General features: G+C 37.0%; 1 protein-coding gene across 4 annotated transcripts in view; it reads right to left on the reverse strand.

The window, feature by feature from the left end:
* CUNH8orf34 (chromosome unknown C8orf34 homolog) overlaps window positions 1–21,522 on the reverse strand; it is a 165,217-nt gene that overhangs the window by 84,713 nt on the left and 58,982 nt on the right. For all 4 annotated transcript variants that reach the window (XM_050318965.1, XM_050318975.1, XM_050318947.1 and 1 more), the window contains one exon: window positions 20,333–20,499. In XM_050318965.1, the coding sequence (XP_050174922.1) occupies window positions 20,333–20,499 (167 nt within the window). The remainder of the gene's footprint in view (window positions 1–20,332; window positions 20,500–21,522) is intronic.

Here is a 21,522-nt window from a genome sequence, read left to right on the forward strand (position 1 = left end):
CTTCAAATTTATAATATTACAACAATATTCCCCTTCATGGCAATGCCTCAGTAATAATACCCTACTATTTGTAACAAAAAAACCCACCGAAATCCTGTAGTTACACAAAAAAAATATATTAGGCTAAGATATGTCCATATGTATAAGGCTAAGAAAACTGGGATTGTTCAGTCTGGAAAAGAGTTCTCCAGTACATGAAGGAAGCCTACAAACACAGATGGAGAGAGACTATTTAAAAGAGCATGTAGGGACAGGACAGAGGGGAATGGACTCAAAATTAAAGAGGGTACATTTACATTAGACATTAAGAAGAAATTCTTTACTGTGAGCGTGGTAAGGCACTGGAACAGGTTGCCCAGAGAAACTGTGGATGCCCCATCTCTGTAAGTGTTCAAGGCCATGTTGGCTGGAGCTCTGAGCAACTTGATCTGATGAAAGGTGTCCCTGTCCATGGTAGGGGGCTTGGAACTCGATGATCTTTAAGGGCCTTCCAACCCAAATCATTCTATGATTACATACATATATATGTGCATCACAGACTTCTGCTGTAGATTACTTGATGTCATCCATATGAAAGATACTGAACTTCAGATGGAAAAAGTGTCATATATTTTCTGAATAATAGAGAACATGATTCTGCAGATTTATTTCAGTCATCAGCCTGAAAAAGTAATTTAAGGTAAAGACATTCGTGAGAAGCAAATCTTCATATGTTGAACAATTTCCAGAGTATGACTGTTCTTCAGTTTCTTATAAATATTTCCAATTTCATCTTATTTTCTGCCTTACTTCTTGCAAATCTCAAAAAAATTAAACAAAAAATAATTATTGAGTTAAATTATTGCATCCATTTCTAAGGTTTAGGAACACAGAAGTATGTCCGTCCATGTTAAGATAAGTATCTATTTTACTAAGGAGTTTTTAGTCTTCAGACATCAAATCACAGAATCATAGAATATGCTGAGTTGGAAAAGATCCATCAACATTCTCGAGTCTAACTCCTGGCCCTGGACAGGACAACCCCAAGAATCACACCATGTTTTTGAACTCTCTCAGGCTTGGTGCTCCGACCTCTTCCCTGGGGAGTCTGTTCCAGTACTCAACTATCCTCTGGGTGAAAAACCTTTTCCTGATATCTAACTTAAATCTCTTCTGACTCAGCTTTACGCCTCTTCCTCTAGTCCTTTTACTGGTCACAACAGTGAAGAGATCAGCACTTGCCTTTCCTTTTCCCCGCATGAGGAAATTGTAACTGCAATGAGGTCTCCCCTCAGTCTCCTCTTCTCCAGGCTGAATAGACCAGGTGACCTCAGCTGCCCCTCATAAGGCTTCCCCTTCAGACCCTTCACCATCCTCATGGCCCTCTTTTGGATGCTCTCTAATTACTTAATGTTTTTTTATATTGTGGTGCCCAAAACTGCACACAGTACTCAAGGGGAGATCACATCAGTGCAGAGAAGAGCAGGACAATCACCTTTAACAAGCTGGCAATCCTGTGCTGAATCCAAAATTTTGTGCCAAGTCATGAGACCTTCATTGCTATCAGACATCTTATTGAAGCATCTTTGGAAAACCCAGTCAATGTGGCCTCCTTGTAAAAGTCTCAAAACTTCAAAGTTATCCACAGTTAGTAAAAGCTCATAAGATGAGCAGCTTACTCTGCCTACAGTACAGGAATACGGAATATTCCATATCTACATAATGCATTTTTCTCAAAGGCTCCAGGCTTGGACAACCAGTGATTTTTTTTGTTCTGCTGGATGCTTGCCAGCATTGTTTCACCAAGCACCAGAACTGAGACCATGCCTACTAGTCAGCACACACACACAAAAAAGATGGAACGCAACGCAAATGGAGAGGGAAGTGGTTGAGAGCTTGGTTGAAAATAGAGCCACAGAAAAAGAGCAAATGTAATCATATATTTAAAAATTGTCTTCTAGTGCATATATACAAAGAGTTCAAATGGCATATGCAACAGAACCCTAAGTCTAGTATTTATCAAGTTCTGATTAAATGTCCTGCCATTTTACATCTATACACACTTTAAAAAAAAGTTTCAGTTCTATGTTTTATAACCCACTAGATGTAGAGCTAAGAAAAGGTACTGCTCCTTGAATCTCTTCTGTGGGTGTAGTTTAGTCACCAGTGAAATCCCTATAAATGCACTTTATTTTTGCCTGTTAAGCTATAATTATGCCTTTTTTCTTGCATTCCTTTCCTGCTCATTCTGTCACTTCAGTTAATATATGGCATGTCCCAACAAAATAATTCACACTGTTCTCCATTCTGCACTCTTATCTCCTAAGAATAACAGCTGAACTGCATCACAGATTCAGGTACATACCTTATTTTTATAGAGCAAAGTTTAACTTGAGCTACCAGTGGTTTTCAGTAGCATTATTGATGCAAACTTACATGTGCTTGTAGTGATCATTATAGTTTATTACATATGATCTCAGTGAAGAGAAGATGGGCAATGCCTGCACTCTAGAAATAGATATTATTTAAAAGCATATTTTGAATAGTATTGGCTTGATTTTTCTCCTAATCTTCTATGTGGAAATGATTACTCACACACACATAAAAAAACAAATCTATCAGCACTGGCTTTTACCTTATAGACTCTTGAGCCTTTCATATTCATAGGTCAAAGGCTTCTATTACTATTTTATAGCAGGATCCCCTTAAAAAGTATGTGATTATATCTCTATGCTCTATTTCCTTTCACAAAAGAATTTGCAAAACAAACAACTTTTTCCCTTACAAGATAAAGAGAAGCATTAGGTTGGGGTTTTTTTAACTTAAACCACAAGTCCTCTGAACACTACCTTCTTTCAACAGACTTAACTAACTCATCAATTATTTGAGATAGGCTTTTGTAGAAACAAATCAAATAACAAAAAATAGTCACACCTTAAACAACTTGCCAGAAAAATAGCATCAGGATTAGAACCATTTAAAATTCAATTTTCCCACATGATCCTAACAAAGGACCAGGTGTGCTCCAAACTAAAAGCATGAATTAAAGTCTGAAAAAAGAAATCAATACATACATACAATTAAAAATTTGTTTTACCAAAAAGAAGGAAGTCCTTTAAACTCATTTGACCTACAGCTTCTCAGAAGAAAATACATTAGATAATAAATTCAGTAGAAGAGGTTTGACAGCAGCTGTATTACTAACTTCTTAGTTTCGACAGTAATCAACATACACTTCATAAGTTAATTGCAAACAGTGCATGTACGTCATTACTTTTAACCAAAGTTTAATAAAACCCAAAAGTGTTCCTATTACTCCAATGTAGTGTCTCTTGAATACACGAACTAGAAATTCTGTTAACAACAAAATCACTTTCATTTTAAAGAATCAAATTGGTTAAAATTCTAAACAGCTGAAGTTGGAGATACTGAACCCATTTTTTAATTTCTATACATTTACATTTCCTTTCAAAGAGTTTATTTTTCTGGTCTATACACATAACCTATTTTTAAACCTTGTGATAAACATTTTATAGAAATAATGTCAATTTCATACCCAGGAAGAGGATACCATAATCACTGCAGGAAATAATTAATTTTGCGGTAGGAGGAATTATTTTGATGACCCCTTTGGATTTCTTGTATCTTTTGTTCCATACTAATTAGTTAATTTTGTTTGATACAATTAACTGTAGTTTTGTACATATATTTAATTAAGCACATTATCTCATATACTATGTCACAATCTTAGTCTGTAAATCATTTTCCAGCGCTATTTAAATTGGTAAGTCTAGCTTTAACTACATGCTAAGTCAAATACAAATGCTATAAAATTAAGTTCAAATGCATCACAATGACAATAAAGTTCATTCTTGCAAAAATTTACACTCAGGAACCTTAGCAGAATATCTGCCCTTCTTCTCCATTCTGAACATTTATTCCCTCCCCATACTTAAATAACTGCTTTGCCAGCAGATTTACAAAAATCTGAGAAAATTACATATACAAGAGGGGAGCAGCAGCAATCTTTATGAGCAACAACTGTTGATATGATTCTGCCACATTTTAACAAGTGTTGCTCTCTGAGTTCACTTGTTTCTACATCAATCAAGATGACGTAAACCAGGTATTCACAATTAGATGAAACGTGACAGCCTTGCAGAATCACTGATTTAGACTTGGAAAATTTGGCAAAAAGAAACACATTTTGTTAAAATGGACAAACTTGTGCAGTTTCAAAGATAGCCACTGTGAAGCAGACTAAATGGAGGTCTGTAAAGCCTAATTTTTGTTGCACATCATAATTGCTTGATTATACAGAAGAACAAGATGTTTGCTTTCTCATACAAAAGTGTTACTTTTTGATTTCAAGGAGTAAAAACTAAACCTGATTCTCATTTCTTCTTTGTGTTTCTTTTAAACGATGCACATGTTTTTATAATCGCAATTTAAAAATCCATGTTCCTTGCAAAAAGCTAACAAAAAAGATTTTTTTCAGAGCTTACTATGGTGTACTACAGAACATTAATTAAAAATTGCTTATCAGTCACATGCAGTCTTCAATGTGAATATGCATACAACTCTTAGTAGAATAAAGCACATATTTTATTTTTATAACCTCTGAAAAGAAAACTAACAGAGGTTTACAGTATACCGGTTATTTTCACATTTTCTTGCCCATACAGTATTTCTCTCCTGCGAAGTGAAGCACTTTGTTCGCCTTTTAAACAGATTAAACCTAACCTACGTTTAGGTTAATCAACCCCTAAGGAAAAACGCCAGCGCCCCCTCGTGGACACAGCTTCCTTTCCACAATACAGGCTTCACCAGCCGTTCCCAAAATTCAGTTCATCCATAGTGATAATTCCCTTGCTAGACACTCGTATTTTCTAATCCTCCAATAGGCTGAGGAACTAGATCTGTAAGCTGGAGAAGCACTCTCTTGTTTACCCGAAAAATTTACATTTGTATCCATTTTTACTATAAAATACATGTTAAATACAAGTTTATGAAGAATAATCTGCAACTAAACTCTTTATTTTATCTGCTTGCTTAGAAGACAATCTCTTCATAAATTAATTAGCATTAGTAAATCACATTTATTATGTTGGTAGGTTATTGTAAAATAAACTGAAAACTGTTGTAAATGCAGAATAAATAGAGAACACAAGAATGACAGGTTGTATCTGTATGGTCCAATCCTATTGCAAATGGGCACAATAATCCATACAATGTACCAGGAGTATTAATGCAAACAGTCTCTTTGTTCTAGTAAGGCTGTTTGCGCAGCAAAGTCTAAGTTTGTTCCCAGTGCCGTTCACAGTTTTGCATGGTTTTCACATTGCAGATTCCTACAAAAAGTAAGGTTATCAGACAGAAGTCTCACCTGAACATAATTCCCACTGCTATCATTGAAATTTCATGGTAAACAGCAATCACAGCATAGCAATTAGAAATTCTTCAGCATATAAAAATTTGGTGGAGGATAAAGACATCATTGCACCACCAATTTGATACAGGATGGATTGCAAATGCAGAGCAGCACCTGGAACCAGTATGCCAAAAGCAGTAACCTCTAACTCAGGAGCCTATCAGTCCACTTCTGGAATTGTGTTCATCTCAGTGTGGAGCTCACATCTCAGGGTTTTCAGTGATGCATATGCCAAGTCATTTTACTTACTATTTCCTGTATATTTACTTTACTATTTCCTGTATATTACAAGGTCACTTCTGGAACTGCAAATAAACTCTTCCAGCCTGTCACAGGTGGCACTGGCATTAGACTGAGGCAGTGCTGAAGACAACTGCAGAAGATTAGGCCTATACCAATAATTTTCAGAGAAAACCGTGACTTTCTAAGCATTGAATTTTGTGTATGTCCAAATAATTGTGTTAAGGTGATACTCAAGATGTAACTTTGCATCCAAACAAAACCCTTTAAATAAGGTTCCACTAAATTAATTGTATTGTATAAAATTAAGGAGAATCTCTTTCTATAAGAAATCACTACAAAACAAGCAAAAAGCTTTGGATTTGGTCAATACTGAAAAAGAAGATTCCATTATTGTCCCCTGTTCATCTAGTTTGCTTATCACTGATTTAAAGGAAAATATTACTTATCCATCATAAGTTTCTCTTGCCTTTGAATTATTTAATTTCTTAAACAGTATTAGTCTCTTAAAATATAAGAAAAAATTAAACGTTTGCAAAACCCTGTTTCCATTTCCTTTTTAATCTAAATAAATAAATATAAGCCCCAGTAATATTACAACAACTTTTAACTAATTTTGAAGAAATCGTAAACTGAGGCAGAGGCTCCAAAGTATCCTGAGCAGTCTGTGCAGTAGTTGTGACTAGATGTTTCTGCCTCTCAGGCATCCAGACACTTTTCCTAGCACTACTCTTACCTAGTTCTGAAGCTTCCTCTCCTGCTTCCCGAGATGTCAATGCTGTACTTTCTCTGCAGACTGCAGCAGTGAGCAGCGTGACTGTGCATCAGTCTGTAAGATACTGCTGTAAGTCATCATCTCTCACCTGCTTTGTATGGGTCACATCACAACACCTCTTTTTAAAAACATTATATTCATTCCATTTTAAATAACACTGCCTTTTCACCTCTATCATGGGTAAGTGCACTATCCATTGTCTCCTTCAGGGATTTTGGAGACATGAGGTTGCAGCTGACTGTATGTAGAGATTCTATCTGCCTGCATGTGTAATTTTGTGATGCTTCTTTGCACTGAATACACCCATATTTTATCCTCTCATATTCTACCAAAATTTCCAATTGTGCCAATATAAATCTATACACTCTCTATTCACTGAATTTTTTTTTTTTTTTTTTAATTTTCCATTAGGATTGTTCTATCTGGAGCCCGGCTGTTCATACTACACTTTCATCTAACCTGAAGCAACTGATTGTTTCTTCTAGCTAAATATAGGTTTCCATCACACAGTCTGGGCTGCCTTCATCTTTGTGATCAGAGGACTGACTTTTCCATCTATCTTGTCATTCTATAATTCCCCCAAAAACAGTTAGTTAGATGTGTTTTCAGAGCTAAATGTGTCAGGCAGTAACAGCTGCTAAGCTACTAATCAGCCTTTAAAACCTGCTACTTTTTTTTTTTTTTCAAATTACTTGTTCTGAAGAGAAAGTAAAAATTGGAAGCCATTCACTGCCACTTATTTAGATAATTTCAGGCACTTCAGTTCACTGTAAGGGCTGAGAAAAGGTAAACAACTGTAATAGGCTGTAATTACTTGTTTAGGTCACTTTATATTAACTTTCTACCTCTATAATTTTAATATCAACTACTTCAGTGTTACAACTTCTAAAATGTGGCATAAAAATATATTTACCTCTGAGTTTTTAACTGGACACTACTCTTCAACCTTTTTCTCCTCTCCTTTCACCTGGTTTTCTTCCTAAGCAATATCAAATCATTCATTTTGGTATTGAATCAGCCTGCAGCTTCTTTTTTTCCACCACATTTGGGAGATAACCATGAGGTTGACAGAATTTTTGCATTACTAAAGGGCTAATTCTCATCAGTAAATGAACCTCCCTTCTGGATGACTGAACTTGTAATTAGCTACTTGTTTAGTTAAAAGTGCAGCTTGTGTCTCTAATACTTGTTTTTATGTTAAGTAATATAGAACTGAGAGGAATAAGGAAATAGAGCAATCATTCATGCATGTTTGCATGACAGATGTAATTCTTATCCAGGTTATCTAAATCACCTAATATTTTAAACCCTTTTGCATGTCTTTTAATCACACAGAAGGTATCCACGTCATTACGTATTTCACTTTCCTTCTGAAGTCTGGATCTAATCTCTTCGACTCAGCCTGTATGTTTTGTCTGGTGAAACATTTCTTTGCACAGTAGTTCGTGTGACCTCCCTGTGCTTTTGCAGAGCAGGTTCTGATCCTCAGAGTGTTTTTGTAAACAGGTGAAACTTCACACAAGGCACTGATCCCTCTGACAGGACCCAAGGGAATGACCCAAAGTTGTGTCAGGGGAGGCTTAGCTTACATATTAGAAAAAGGTTTTTCACCCAGAGAGTGGCTGAGCACTGGAACAGGCTCCCCAGGGAAGTGGTCACAGCACCAAGCCTGGCAGAATTCAAGAGGCATTGGGAAGATACTCTTCTGGCACATGGTGCAACTCTTGGGGATGGTCCTGTGCAGGGCTGGGGGTTGGACTTGATGATCCTTGTGGGTCCCTTCCAATTCAGCATATTCTGTGATTCTGTGAAGAATCCTGGACAGTTTTAAAAGGGATGTCATCTGCTTTTAGCTGCTACACTTGCTGCAGCATAACTTATGCAATCTCTTTACTGTCACAACTTATATCCTGTACACTAGTCCATGCCTTTAATTTTTGTTTTTCTTTTTTTTAAAAAAGGGCTATAAGAAAATACAAGCTGTAAGGACCGATTGAATCTCCTCATGGGAAAAGCAACACCTCTACTTCTTTACTATCCTCTTATCTCAAAACTGTTATATCCCACCACACCAAAGTAAACAGATCTGCTGCAGCAGCTGAAGCTTTAGGAAACCTAACTTCCCATTCGGGTCACATTTCTGTATATGAGGTTTTGCCCTTCTTTTTTTTAAATAGCCTATAGGAAAAAGCAACACTGTTGCTTTTAGGAAAAAGCAAATGTTGCCTATAGGAAAAAGCAAATCTGTTTTTCTATTCATTCTCTCAGCTGTACTATTACTTCTCTGAATCATGCATACTTCCCATAATTTCATTCTTTTAGCCTTTGTAGACAATATTACACTTACGAGAGATATGGAATGTAATAGTTCACTGTTGTTTCTACTGGGAATTCTAGTTATTCTGAAATATCCCAGTTCTGCAGAAAAATGCATTCCTGAAGCTGTAATAGTATTCCCCCACTCTGTTACAGTACTTGTCAACTCCAATTTCACTGTGCTAGGGCTCATACTAAGAAATGGAAGTTTAAGAGTCTGGGAAAAGATCTTACAATTCAGTTACTTCCTCTCAATAAAATTACACACCTAATTCTAAGTCCCTTTCTCATACTTACAAATCCACATTGCAAATCTGTGAATCTAAACCCAATAAATACATTTACTAAGTTAATGTAGTTAACTAATTAACTAAGTTATCAGTCTTCTGGAGTAAATAACATTGGTAAGGTGCAGTGTGACATAGAGATTTAAAACTGATTTCCAAAATAACAAACATTCAGTATCCCTGCTTGGCTCCTGCCTTTCAGAAACTTGTCAGAATTTACCTAAATCTTTTGAATAGTCTTTCTACTAGTTCTGCGTCAATAAACCATAGTGCATTTGTGAATTATAGCAATTGCTAAACTGGATATCAAGTCTCAGCACAAGTTAATCTTAAAAGCTAAAATTAAAAGTTGACTTTTAGTAACTGGCTGTATAGATACTGTTTGGGTTTGGGGTTCTTTTCCCCAATAATCAACTAATATTTATTTGGCACTGATTTTCGGTACTGGTTTTGATGGTGGTTTTGTTACCAAGTCATATGATTTGCTGCCTATACATCTTGGAAGATGTAACATGAGCTGCTGCTTTATCACACCATGTGACAAACAACTACCCTGAAGAGGTCAGGTTGATTTGAACAACACAAAGCATTGTCCTGTAACAACACAAAACCCCACTAAAAGGAAAATGAAGTAGTATCCACGCAATTTTTACACCACCTTACTTTTAACTAAAAGTATTGGGGTAAATGAGGTGGGAAATCCTGGAATCAAAACATACAGACTGCTGGAATGAGCAAGAAGCAATCCCCTTCCTGTCCAGAGAAAAGGCAAAAATATTTAGTCTATTTGTTTAAGGAACCAGCCCTCGGAATAAATTTTAATGTAACTGTGTGGTTTTCCCACACTATTGGTAGAACAGGAACAACTAATGCAAGAATGAATTCATGAATGATTTAGGGGCAAAGAGGTACCTTAAAAGTATCATCTAAACAGTAAATATGGAAAACACATTACCTAACTTCAAACAATGGAAGAAATGCTTCAAGGCAAACTACCTATAACTGTGCCATAGGAAGTCCTCAAATTGTACCTAGTGATCAAATGTTACATTCCACATGAAAAGAAAGTTGGTTGTGTGAAGGAGAGTGAGATGACAGCAATGTATTAGATACTTGATTTCTCATTACAGTGATGGCATTCATAAAATCCTAGCCCACAGTCTCATTCTACCACTATCAGATGTGGGATCAGCTCCATTATAAACTCCACCTGAAATAGAAACAAATCTACCTGACCTACTGAGACACAGAAAGAAGCAGAAAACAGTCAAAAAAAGTATGAAAAAGTGTTTTTTCTACTGCCACTGAGTCTACTGACCTGCTTAGGCCTTGCACTATTTTGAATATAGCTATGTATTTGAACCACACATTTAGTTTTCATAAGACTTTTAAGTAATAGGTTCAAGTAGACTGAGCCTTTTCATGGCTTGTCACCTAAACACTGACTCTTTCTTTGAGACCAGGACATAAGTTCTGTGATTCTCGATTTTTGTAGCAACTCAAGGATATGATTTATCAAAATACTCTTTGTTTCCTTCCAGAATCTATGCATCTGTGGTAGCTGAAGTTCTCATGTAAGTGATATCTATCTACAAAGACATATAGCATTAATATACCTTCTCCCTATTTCTACTTTTCTTCAATGGCAGAGGAAAGAGTAGCTTCAGCTCTCGGTTTAATACATAAATGATTTGTTTCTCCCAAAACCCTGCTGAAAGAGTCATTGCACTCCACATGAGAAGGATGTAAACTCATGTCTTGAAAAGTGGCAACACAATTTCACTAAACCTGTGAAATTAAGCTTCTAGTATTAGGAATGTAACAACAATTATATATATTGGTTATGAATGTGTTCTGATGGTCACTTTACATCAGTTTTGGAGGGGAAACAGGCTAAATTGTTTCAAATCTAACTCTTAATAGAAGTCACTAATATAAATGAACATCATCAAAAAAAGCAGCAATTAAAACCTACTTTAATATACTAGTTAGGAATAAACCCCAAATAACCTATGCCCCAAACACATTTAGAGTGCCAAACTCAACCATCAGAATCAAATAAAACACACAAAAAAGGAAGTAAATATAGTAAAATCTCCTGGGAAACAACCCATAACAAGTTTTGAATTATAATACTTACATAAGAAGACAAGATATTCATAACAAGAGAACTCCCTTAGTTTTGGGTTAAACAAATATTTTGTTCTGGAAATTTCATACTTTCCACTAACTGTACCAGAACCTAAAACATCTATATTCATTATGAAATTTAAATAAAGTCCATATTTTCTGTAAGTAGCATTAAATTAGATTTTCAACAATTGGAAAGGCTTCACTAAGTAGTGAAGGTCTCAGAAAAGCATAACATGGATTTTTGAAAAAGCTGCTGCGGTGTTCTGCAATACATGGTAATGGAATCAACTTTCCCACATGGATTTCCAACACTTTCCTCTTAAATTCTAGTTTAGAAAGAAGGACAGAAAATTACATTTTAAAGTATTTCATTTATAGTCTTGGCTTGGTTCATTTTGCTTCAGTTCTTACTTTGCTTTGTTATATACAACAAATTCTGCCCAATATTATAAACAGCACTATAACTCAGGGTGTAAAACTGAGTAAAAAAGTAAGAAATACTTTTGAAACAAATATATTTTATATATATGTTTTTAATAATTTATATGTGTGATTTTATATATATAAATAAATCTCTACGGCCACCCATCAAAACCCTGCTAAGTTTATACTTCTTTGAGTGCTCTTACTGGCAGTAATTATCTTCTTTTGAAAAACTTATCTGTATATAAAATAAAGGACAATTTATCCAGAGGAATGGATACTCTGGCAGTTCAGAAAAACCTGATGCTAACCAGCTACATATTAACAAGAAAAATAACTTTAAGCTCTGATGTGTTCGGACATAATTTTTTGCCTTCACATCCTTGCCTCCCAGTATGAACAAAACTCACAAATCTGTCTTTGACTAAGCCCTCTACCTATCAACAGCCTACTCGTATGAACAATCTCTCCTCAGTAGCTGGAAAGAGCCCCAAAGCCAAGTAATTCACTGAAGCAGGTCAAACACTGGCTGTAAGTGGTTGCAGTACCCATAATCTGGTAATCATACTGGTAATCCGGTACCTTTCACTCTGCTGTCACCTCCCTGAATTGTCCTGATAGCTCTAGATCAAGCCTATTCGCCCAGCACAAAGACAGTGATTTCACCTGTGTACAGCTAAATAGTAAGGAAGCTTTACCAGACCTCATGCAGTTCTACTGCTCTCTTCCACATCTCCAAGTGAAGAAATCCTGTCATTTCCTACTAAAGTATGAGCTTGACAGTTTTAACTGACTTTTTTGTTACTTCCTTTCCCTGCATGCTCCAAAAAGAGAATGTGATTGCTCTGGAACTGGCAGCAATTTAGCACACAGACTAGTCAATCAAGTGCACCAGATCTCCCCAGCCAGCTTCTGAAATCCAACATTCATATTTTGAGCTTCACTGTAAGCTACAGAATAAGTACATGAAACGTTGTTGCAGATTACTAATACTGGAGAGTCAGCACGCTCACTAAAACAGAGCCAGGTACAAAAGTAACTACATCCATTTATTGCCACTGGATCACTTCTCAGCAGTATATCTATACTAACCTGAGTGTCCTGAAGAAGTAAAAAATAGTTTGGATATTCTTTTATCCAGCACCCCAGGGATATCCCATTCCTAGAGATGAGTACAAGATCAGGGCAAGAAAATAATGATATTTTATTGTTATGCAAATGTGAAATGTTAGCAAATGTAACACCCATCTACAAGTACAGCCTGAAGAAGGATCTGGTGAACTACAGATCTGCCAGCCCAACTTCAGTGCCAGTGAAGGTCATGGAGCAGATCATCTTGAGTGCCATCAAGCAGCACATAGAGGACAACCAGGGCATCAGGCCCAGTCAGCAGGGGTTTATGAAAGGCAGGTCTTGCTTGAGCAACCTGATTGGCTTCTATGACAAGACTAAATGAGGGAAAGGCAGTGGATGCTGTCTACCTGGACTTAAGTAAAGCCTTTGACACCATTTCCCACAGCCTTCTCCTGGTGAAACTGGCTGCTCAAGGCTTAGATGGGTGCACTAGATTAAAAACTGGTTGGATGGCCAAGCCCAGCCAGCGGTGGTGAATGGAGTTACATCCATCTGGTGGCTGGTTACAAGGGCTCAGTATTGGGGACAGCTCTGTTTAATGTCTTTATTGACAACTTTGATGAGGGGATGATACCTTGGAGTTTTGATGTTTTGATTTTTTTTATTTTTGTAGATCTTAGAAGTAGTTATGCAGTAAATGTAGATTTTAGAGTAGCAGCATATTATCCCTTTACCCTTAACACACCAGCTCAAACCCCTGTTACCCATTCCCATATCAATTCCCTAAATTCCGCAGCCTGTTTAGTCTCTTTTTCAAGGTAGAATTGTAAAAGAACACCCTAACCCTACGGAACAAGATACAGCCGTAGACCCAACAACCTTCAGGCCTAGAATTCTGGAAGGCCTCCAAGGACATTACGTGCTCTGAGGAAGATGAAGATGAAGAAGAGGGGGTCCCAAAACACCCCCAGACCCAATTCCCAAGAGGCGTGGTGGGGGCAGAACCTGGGTGGTGGCTGAACAGAGATTGGGCGAAAATCATTATAAAAACTGTGGACATCTGTATTTCGGAGCGTGCGCGCGTGCTGAGGGTATTCCAGAAAGCCTGGGGGCTCATTAAAGCTTTTGTATCCTTATCTTATCTCCTACCTAATTTGGCTTGGAGTCTTTTTTTCCCCACAGCCATTTAGGCAACAGAATTAAGGGCACATTAAGTTTGCAGATGACATCAAGTTAGACGGGAGTGTTGACCTGCTAAGGGAAGGCCCTACAGAGGGTGCAACCGATGGGTGGAGGTCAGTGGTATAAGGTTCAACAAGGCCAAGTGCTGGGTCCCGCCCTTGGGTCACAACAACCCCATGCATGCCCCGTACAGACTTGGGACAGAGTGGCTGGAAAGTTGCTCAGAGGAAAAGGACCTGGGGGTCCTGGTCAACAGCCAGCTGAATATGAGCCAGCAGTGTGCCCAGGTGGCCAAGAAGGCCAATGGTATCTTAGCTTGTATCAGAAATAGTGTGGCCAGCAGGACAAGGGCAGTGATCGTACCCCTGTACTCAGCACTGGTGAGGCTGCATTCACCTTTGGGGCCCTCACTACAAGAAAGACACGGAGGTGCTGGAGCACCTCAGCTCCCCAGTGTCCAGAGAAAGGCAACTGGGAAAGGGTCTAGAGCAACAAGTCCTGTGAGGAGCTGCTGATGGAACTGGGGTTGTTTATCACTCTTTATAACTCCTTGAAAGGAAGCTGTGGCCAGGTGGAGGTTGGTCTCTTCTCCAAGCAATAGAACAAGACCTGAAGTCATGCCAGGGGAGATTTAGATTAGATATTAGGAAAAATTTCTTTATGAAAAGGGTTGTCAAGCATCGGAACAGGCTACTCGGAGAAGTGGTTTAGTGACCATCCCCAGAGGTATTTAAAAGATGTATAGATGTGGTGCTTAAAGTCATGGTTTAGTAGTGGACTTTTTCCGCTCTGTTCTTTAAGTACACATTTAACATAAATTTTCGTTCCTTGTGCAAACTGTAAACAAATGACATTTTAGGGTCCTGCACGTGATTATATTCTATAGACATCTATTTCTTGAAAATTAATCATTATTTTGTAGCTTTTTATTAGCTCATGTAACTTATTTTGACTCAAGAGAAGCTTGTATCTCCAACTATAATTGGTTTTCTCTCTCCATTTTCACTTTGGCAATATGAAGCACAATGAACTTCACTTTCAAACCATTTTATGCTTATCTAAACAGAAATTACAAGAAGTATTGCAATATGTGACTAATTGAATTAATAATTTATTCTAACCTTACAAACACACTCTTAGTCAAACAACAGAACTTATTAAGCTTGTTGGAATTTATTGTCAGTATAAAAATTCTGTGCAAACGTCAAACATCTGTAGTACTAAGGACAGTAAAATTCAAGAGCAGGATTCCACTAGGACTTGAAACACCAAATTCCTACTCTTTGAATAATAATCTAGAGCTTTGCTTAAACACAGATCAATTAAAATAATCTCACAGATGTTGCTGTCTCTTAGCAAAGGACCACAAGATGAACTGAAATCAATGAACTCCATGAATGACATTAAACAGACCTGCACATTTCTTTTGCTCAGGGAGTTTATATATTGGTAGAAAGCAAAAAATACTGAATATGGTATTTGTTAAACTTTTCCCTCAAACAGGTGTTTAAACCCACACCTGATGGACTCTGAGTGCTCTTCTAATGGAGATCTGCTGCACACACTTGCACCAGTGCATTACATCTGCCACTGAAAACTTTGCAATATTTAGTACAGGCAGCCTCTGATGCAGAGCAGGCCTCGTGTCTCCCAGTGGTGTCAGCTTCTGTACATGCATAACACAGTAGATGCCCACTGGTAGTTTTGCAGATTTCCCAATAGCTTCCAAAAAAAAGAAGATTCAGCAAAAAGGGAACCTGATGAGAAAATCACACAGCTTTCTCCCACACAATCATTCCACTTAAACCCCCAAAAAACAGGCTACAGGCCAGAAAACTGTTCTGAAGATGGTAGTACAACTCACATATCATCTTTCCCAGGGCCTTTTGGCCTCTTTTCTAGAAAATGATGTATTTTAGTCCCATAATGGAGAAGGTTTTGTTCAGCTGGGAAAGACAATAAAAAGGAACAACTTGTTGCTAGTATTAGTATAATATATCATGTCTAAAGTCAGTTTCCTATATGTTGTCAAAGGCCTTTAGGAACCAAAGAAAGGAATGTCTGTAAAACCAGAGGAAATTTACTGAAAGCACTGCAGATTGCATGGCCTTTCACTAAAGCACTCAGAAATTGATTAGAAAAGCAATACAGATTATTTAAGGGGCTGACTACTGAGCTAGTCTCATCCTACAGGAAAATGCAATCTCCACTAAATTCTTTTTATCTCCTCTTGTTATAAAATGTAAATATATCACCAGCCACTGTAAACAAATTACAATGTAACCATGTTACAATGATTAAATAATTAACATTGAAAATAAAGAGATTCTAAAGAGTAAAAGAAGAGTTATTAAAGCAACAAGAAGACATCAGGTACCTCCCAAGCAATAACTGAAAATTTTATGACTATTTACAGTGCATTTCTATCTTTAAAGATTCTAGTTTGCTACTGAATAGCAAGAATTACACATAATAAACATAAGGCAAGCAATCACTGAACTTTTACTTCATATTTCCACATTATGGAAAAAAAAAAGCATTGTTTCTGTGAAGTCATCTCTGAAGAAAAGAATAGATGGCTCTACAAATCCTGATGCTCCAAGCACTTGAAGTTAGCTCATGTATAAGATTATTTGCATCGAATTCATAGAGGCTTTTCAGTACCATACAGAGAGGCATATGCATCATATGCAGGAAATGGGCTTCAATTATCACCATCCTTCACTTCAACCACACCTGTGTGAGTGAACTTCCTGAGTACAGTTTGGAGCGGTACTACAGATTTAACTGTTGCATAGCATCTCTTAACATATCGTAACATTTTTGGTATTGTGAGCACATATAAAGATTGGACAACAAGCAATTGCTTCTTGAACATTATGACTGAGTATCATGGAATCATAGAATCATTTAGCTTGGAAAAGACCGTTAAGATCATGTTCTGCCAAGTCCACACTAAACCATGTCCTTAAGCACCACATCTTCACATCCTCAAAATAGCTCCAGGGATGGTGATTCAGCCATTTCCCTGGGCAGCCTGTTCCAGTGCTTGACAACTCTTTCTGTGAAGCAGTTCTTCCTAATATCTAATCTAAACCTCCCCTGGAATGACTTGACACCTTGTCCTATTGCTTGTTACCTCGGAGAAGAGATCAACCTTCACCTGTCTACAGCTTCCTTTCTGGGAGCTGTAGAGAACAATTAGGTTTCCTCTGAGCCTCCAGGCTAAACAACCCCAGTTCCATCAGATGCTCCTCACAGGATTTGTTCACTGTATAAATATTGTGTTAAACAATACAGAATGTCTTTTTCATCTTCCTTACTTGTAAAAACCTCAAGAATGTATATCTAAGTCCAAGTGTGCTACAAAAAACCTTATACTTTTACCATGTGTATGTTTATGCATAGCAGTACACTTAAATTATACACTTACACTTAAACAAACAACTGATTTTTAAAAGACATTTGAGTCATGCTTCAGTACAATCAATATTCACAGCAATTTCAGGGAAAATAACAATTCAGTGGACATCAGTGACATACTGAGGGAATAACATGATTTCAAAGTCTCAGTGGACCTTCATCAAATGTGAAAGACAGCTTAAGCTCAAATGTCATACGATTTCAAAAGGGCCACAGAGTTTCATAAGGAATTGCTTCAGTTCCTGATTAGATTTACAAAACACAATACTTGGCATCATGATGTGCACAAAATGAGTCCCTTGATATAATTTTCAGTCACAGACCTCAACTGTATTACTCTTTTAAATTTATAAACACAAGTGATTTTATAGTTACAGTTCTGAGCTTTTTAAAGTCAGGCAGATCCTTTCCACTGTGATGTTACTGTCAGTAATCTATTTCAGCCACCTGCTTGACTGAACATACTTAGAAAGTTACCAGTATATGAACGGCCCTCCTATACATCTTATCTTACACATAAAGAGTGATAACTGAAATCAGAATGTAGCCCCATAACATTCTTTTTCATCTTTGCACATATATTTCTTTTGAAATGGTTAACAGTGTGATAGTTCTTCTATTTGGAATGTTTCATTCTAGCTAAAACCTTCATTAACGATTCTGATGGCAGTCCTAGGAGATGGGTTTTTTAAAAGAAAATATATCAACAGTTAGCCTCATTGTTTTAATATCTAAATAACCAAACTCTGAAAAAGGTTCTCTTGAACACAGATTAAGATGGAAGTTGTATTCTGCAAAAACCTGCATTATAAGCAGTGTACACTTTAAATAATCTGCTATAAATAGATCCTTGTCCCAGAATCCTGACTTAGGAGCATGACATTTTATAAATTGTTAAGAAAAGGCTGAATAAACAAATACTGAACTCCAAAGGGAACAAATCAAAGAGCTATATGCAACAACTCAGTGATGGCAAAACACCATGATTTGAAATTAGTTATACCACGTATAAACAGTGTAAAAAGCATCAAGCAGTTAATAGATTAATGTGGTACATTATAAAAAAATTCAATTTCAGTATCAAACAGTTACTGACCTGGAAAATACGGCAATGAAAAATACCTGTTTGCTGATAGAAACTGAAGTTCTTTATGTTACCTTCAAAAGAAAAAAAAAAACAACCTTTCCCATGTAACGCTGTCATATCCTCAAATTCTGAGCAGTTCTGCAGGATGTATCCTATTCATTATCTCAAACCTAACACATATACTGTCAACAAATTGCAAAACGAGAATTAAAAAAGAACTAAAAATGAGAATTAAAAAATGCTTTTTCAGAAGCACAGCATTTTCAACACCAAGATGTGTATACTGAATTTTCTATCAGTGGTATTTACTATAGTATGGCCATACTATCATTACTATAAGCACAGCTATTCCTCATATTCCTTTATACTGCCTTTCTGGTTCCAGATACCTTCACGTATTCAAGTGTCTGGAAGGAAGGACCGACACCTATGTAATGGTATCTATTGGATACATTTTTCTATCTCCACAAAACTTAACTAAAGATTCTATCCTGTATGTGGCAATTAAAGAGGCAAATAACAGAACACACACACACTCACCTACTGTACCTTCCAGATGCCACAGAATCCTAGAGGAGTCCTGTGGTTTTCACCAGCACAAGACACCCTTTGAGCTTTCTTTTTATGTTACATTGATAAAGTCAGAAAGATCTGTAAACTGAAGAAGGAAATAAGGAGGTAACGCAGCTACAGACTAATTATGGCCTTCACTGAAATCCATGGATTAATTCTGGAAATACCAACCGGTTCTATGAAGACTGCAAACCCACAGTCACAAACGCTGTGACCTTTCAAACACAAAAACACAAAAAATTGACCCACTGTGACACCTGCGTGATCCAGCCCATTATTTCTTCTTTCTTGTAAAACAAATGCATGTATCAAACGTAAAGCTACTAAAAAAGGGAATTATGTATTAATTCACAATTAATTAAGCATAATTAAAACTTTTTCACGATGAGCACAGTCAAGCACTGGAACAGGCTGCCCAGAGATGTTGTAGAGTCTCCATCTCTAGATATAGTCAAAATCCATTCTCAACAACCTCCTATAGCTGATTTTTTTGAGCAATGGGTTGAGCTAGATAGTTCAAGCAGTCCCCTCCAACCTCAACTACCCTGTGGTTCTATGAAAACTACAGTAAGGAAGCAACAGAAAAAAAAAGAGTACCATGTGTTTTCTTGATTTTTAGATTAAGATCCAACCTGAAAAAAAAAATTTTTCCAGAATCCGTAAACATAAGAATGCTGACCTATTCAGAATTTACAGATTTCCGATGCTGTGACCCCATATATAGTTCCATATAGCAAAAACTGGGAAAAAAATACTTAAATTCATGACTAGTTTTTGAGCATCTTACACTGAAGGTTTAAAAAAAATAGAAGACAGAGACTATTAATTCATCTTCTTCAACAATGTCCCTCTTTTCAGAACTACTACTTCCAGGAAAGGGAGGAAGCATTGAGCATCAAGCCTTCTACAGTACAATTTAAGATACCATACAGTCTAGTGGAAATTTACAATCAGATCCTCTGAAGACATTACAAATTCACATTGCATAAGCTATTTGTAGCTTGTAAGTCTCAAATAAAATCCACTGGGCTTAAAACTGTGGTACAACTAAGAAAAAGAAGACCCAGATGAAAGACAGCAAAGCCAATTCTGTTCTTTCTACATAAATACATGTAGAACCTGCGATTGTAGGAAACCAAACTGATTACTTAAAGCATGTGAAGCTTTTGATATTTCATGGAATTTTGATGAAGTTGGCAGTTTATTCACATAAATTTATGGTCTTCGTTACATTTCTCCTGAAAGTTTTAAGTTAAACCTTATGAACCTTCGCACAGCTGCCATATACTTTAGCTTCAAATATAGAGAGTAGTTTCCATAGAAAGACTACAGAGAAACTAATCTATGTTTTATGTGTATTACACTTACAATAAAAAAATCAGAAAATACACATAATTTTTTGCAGTTACCCAGTAGTTCCATTGCATCATCTTCATTGTCAATATCTTCTTCAGTTACAGATGGAGCTGTGCTTTGAGCAGAATCAAAGGAGTCCTGAGAAAGCATGGCAGCCAGCAGTTTCTTATGTTGCTGCTGTTGATGTTTTAGTCCTTTGGTCTTTGGCTCCATTTTTAAGCTGTGAGAGAGGAAAGCACAACTTTCTCTTACTGGTGCTCTCTTCAAAATATGTCACACATTTGTCAAATTACTATAGTCCATGATGTCTTCCAGCTCTGAAGGTTAACATCATCAGATCACACGTAAACCAACTGGTTATCACTCATCCCACAATCATTGGATGTTTTAAGTCCGTTTGTGTTTTCAGTTCCTATTTAAAGTCTTGATTGAATTTGGGAGATTTCCCATTGACTTTATGGGCATTAATCAGGTCTAAATAAGCTACATATATAGAGCAATGGGACATCAATTACTAGCCAGTATTGCTAAGACACTGATCACATAGCAACAAAGCGGACAATAAACAACTTCTCCCTTGAGTGGTTATGTTACCACGACCCCACAGAATTAAGGGTTATATATTTATAACAATTCTCATGTCTGATGAGTTGAATCCCTAACCTAAACAACAGAGAACTGAAACTGTACAGAAGTTAGCAGAACGGTCTAAGGCAGGACTTGCTACCATTTGTCATTTCTGATTCCTTACAATATAAAAACAACAAACAGAAGTTTGGTGCCCCACATGGGAGTATCAACAACACCTCAGATTGTCCTTACAGTCTGTTGCAGGAAGGCCCATCTTTTGCCAATATATGAAATTTAGTATAATCAACAACAGTTCATTTCCCCGGCAAAGATAAACACTAAAGAGCAGAGTGGACCTTGGAGATGAAGAACGGCCTTTGAGTTTAGGACATCAGGTTATGAATGGGGCCTCTGCAAGCTCTAGTTCATTTCAGGTTCTAAGAGAAAAAATAATATTGAAAACCACTCAAATTCCCACTGTGTACATACATTATCCCTTGAGGAAGACTCCCAAGAGCCTTGCATCTTCTCAGAATTCCTCTACAAAATTTTTCATGTAGAAAACTACCAACTGTGACTCGAAAATGAGTTGAATCCTATTTTCACGGTGTTCAAATTTCTGAAACATGAGCTCAGTACCAGCAGGATTGCCATCAGCACTTTTCCATGGTCT

Source organism: Myiozetetes cayanensis, unplaced genomic scaffold, assembly GCF_022539395.1.
Source record: "Myiozetetes cayanensis isolate MyiCay16 unplaced genomic scaffold, myiCay2020 scf1, whole genome shotgun sequence".
NCBI lineage: Eukaryota > Metazoa > Chordata > Aves > Passeriformes > Tyrannidae > Myiozetetes > Myiozetetes cayanensis.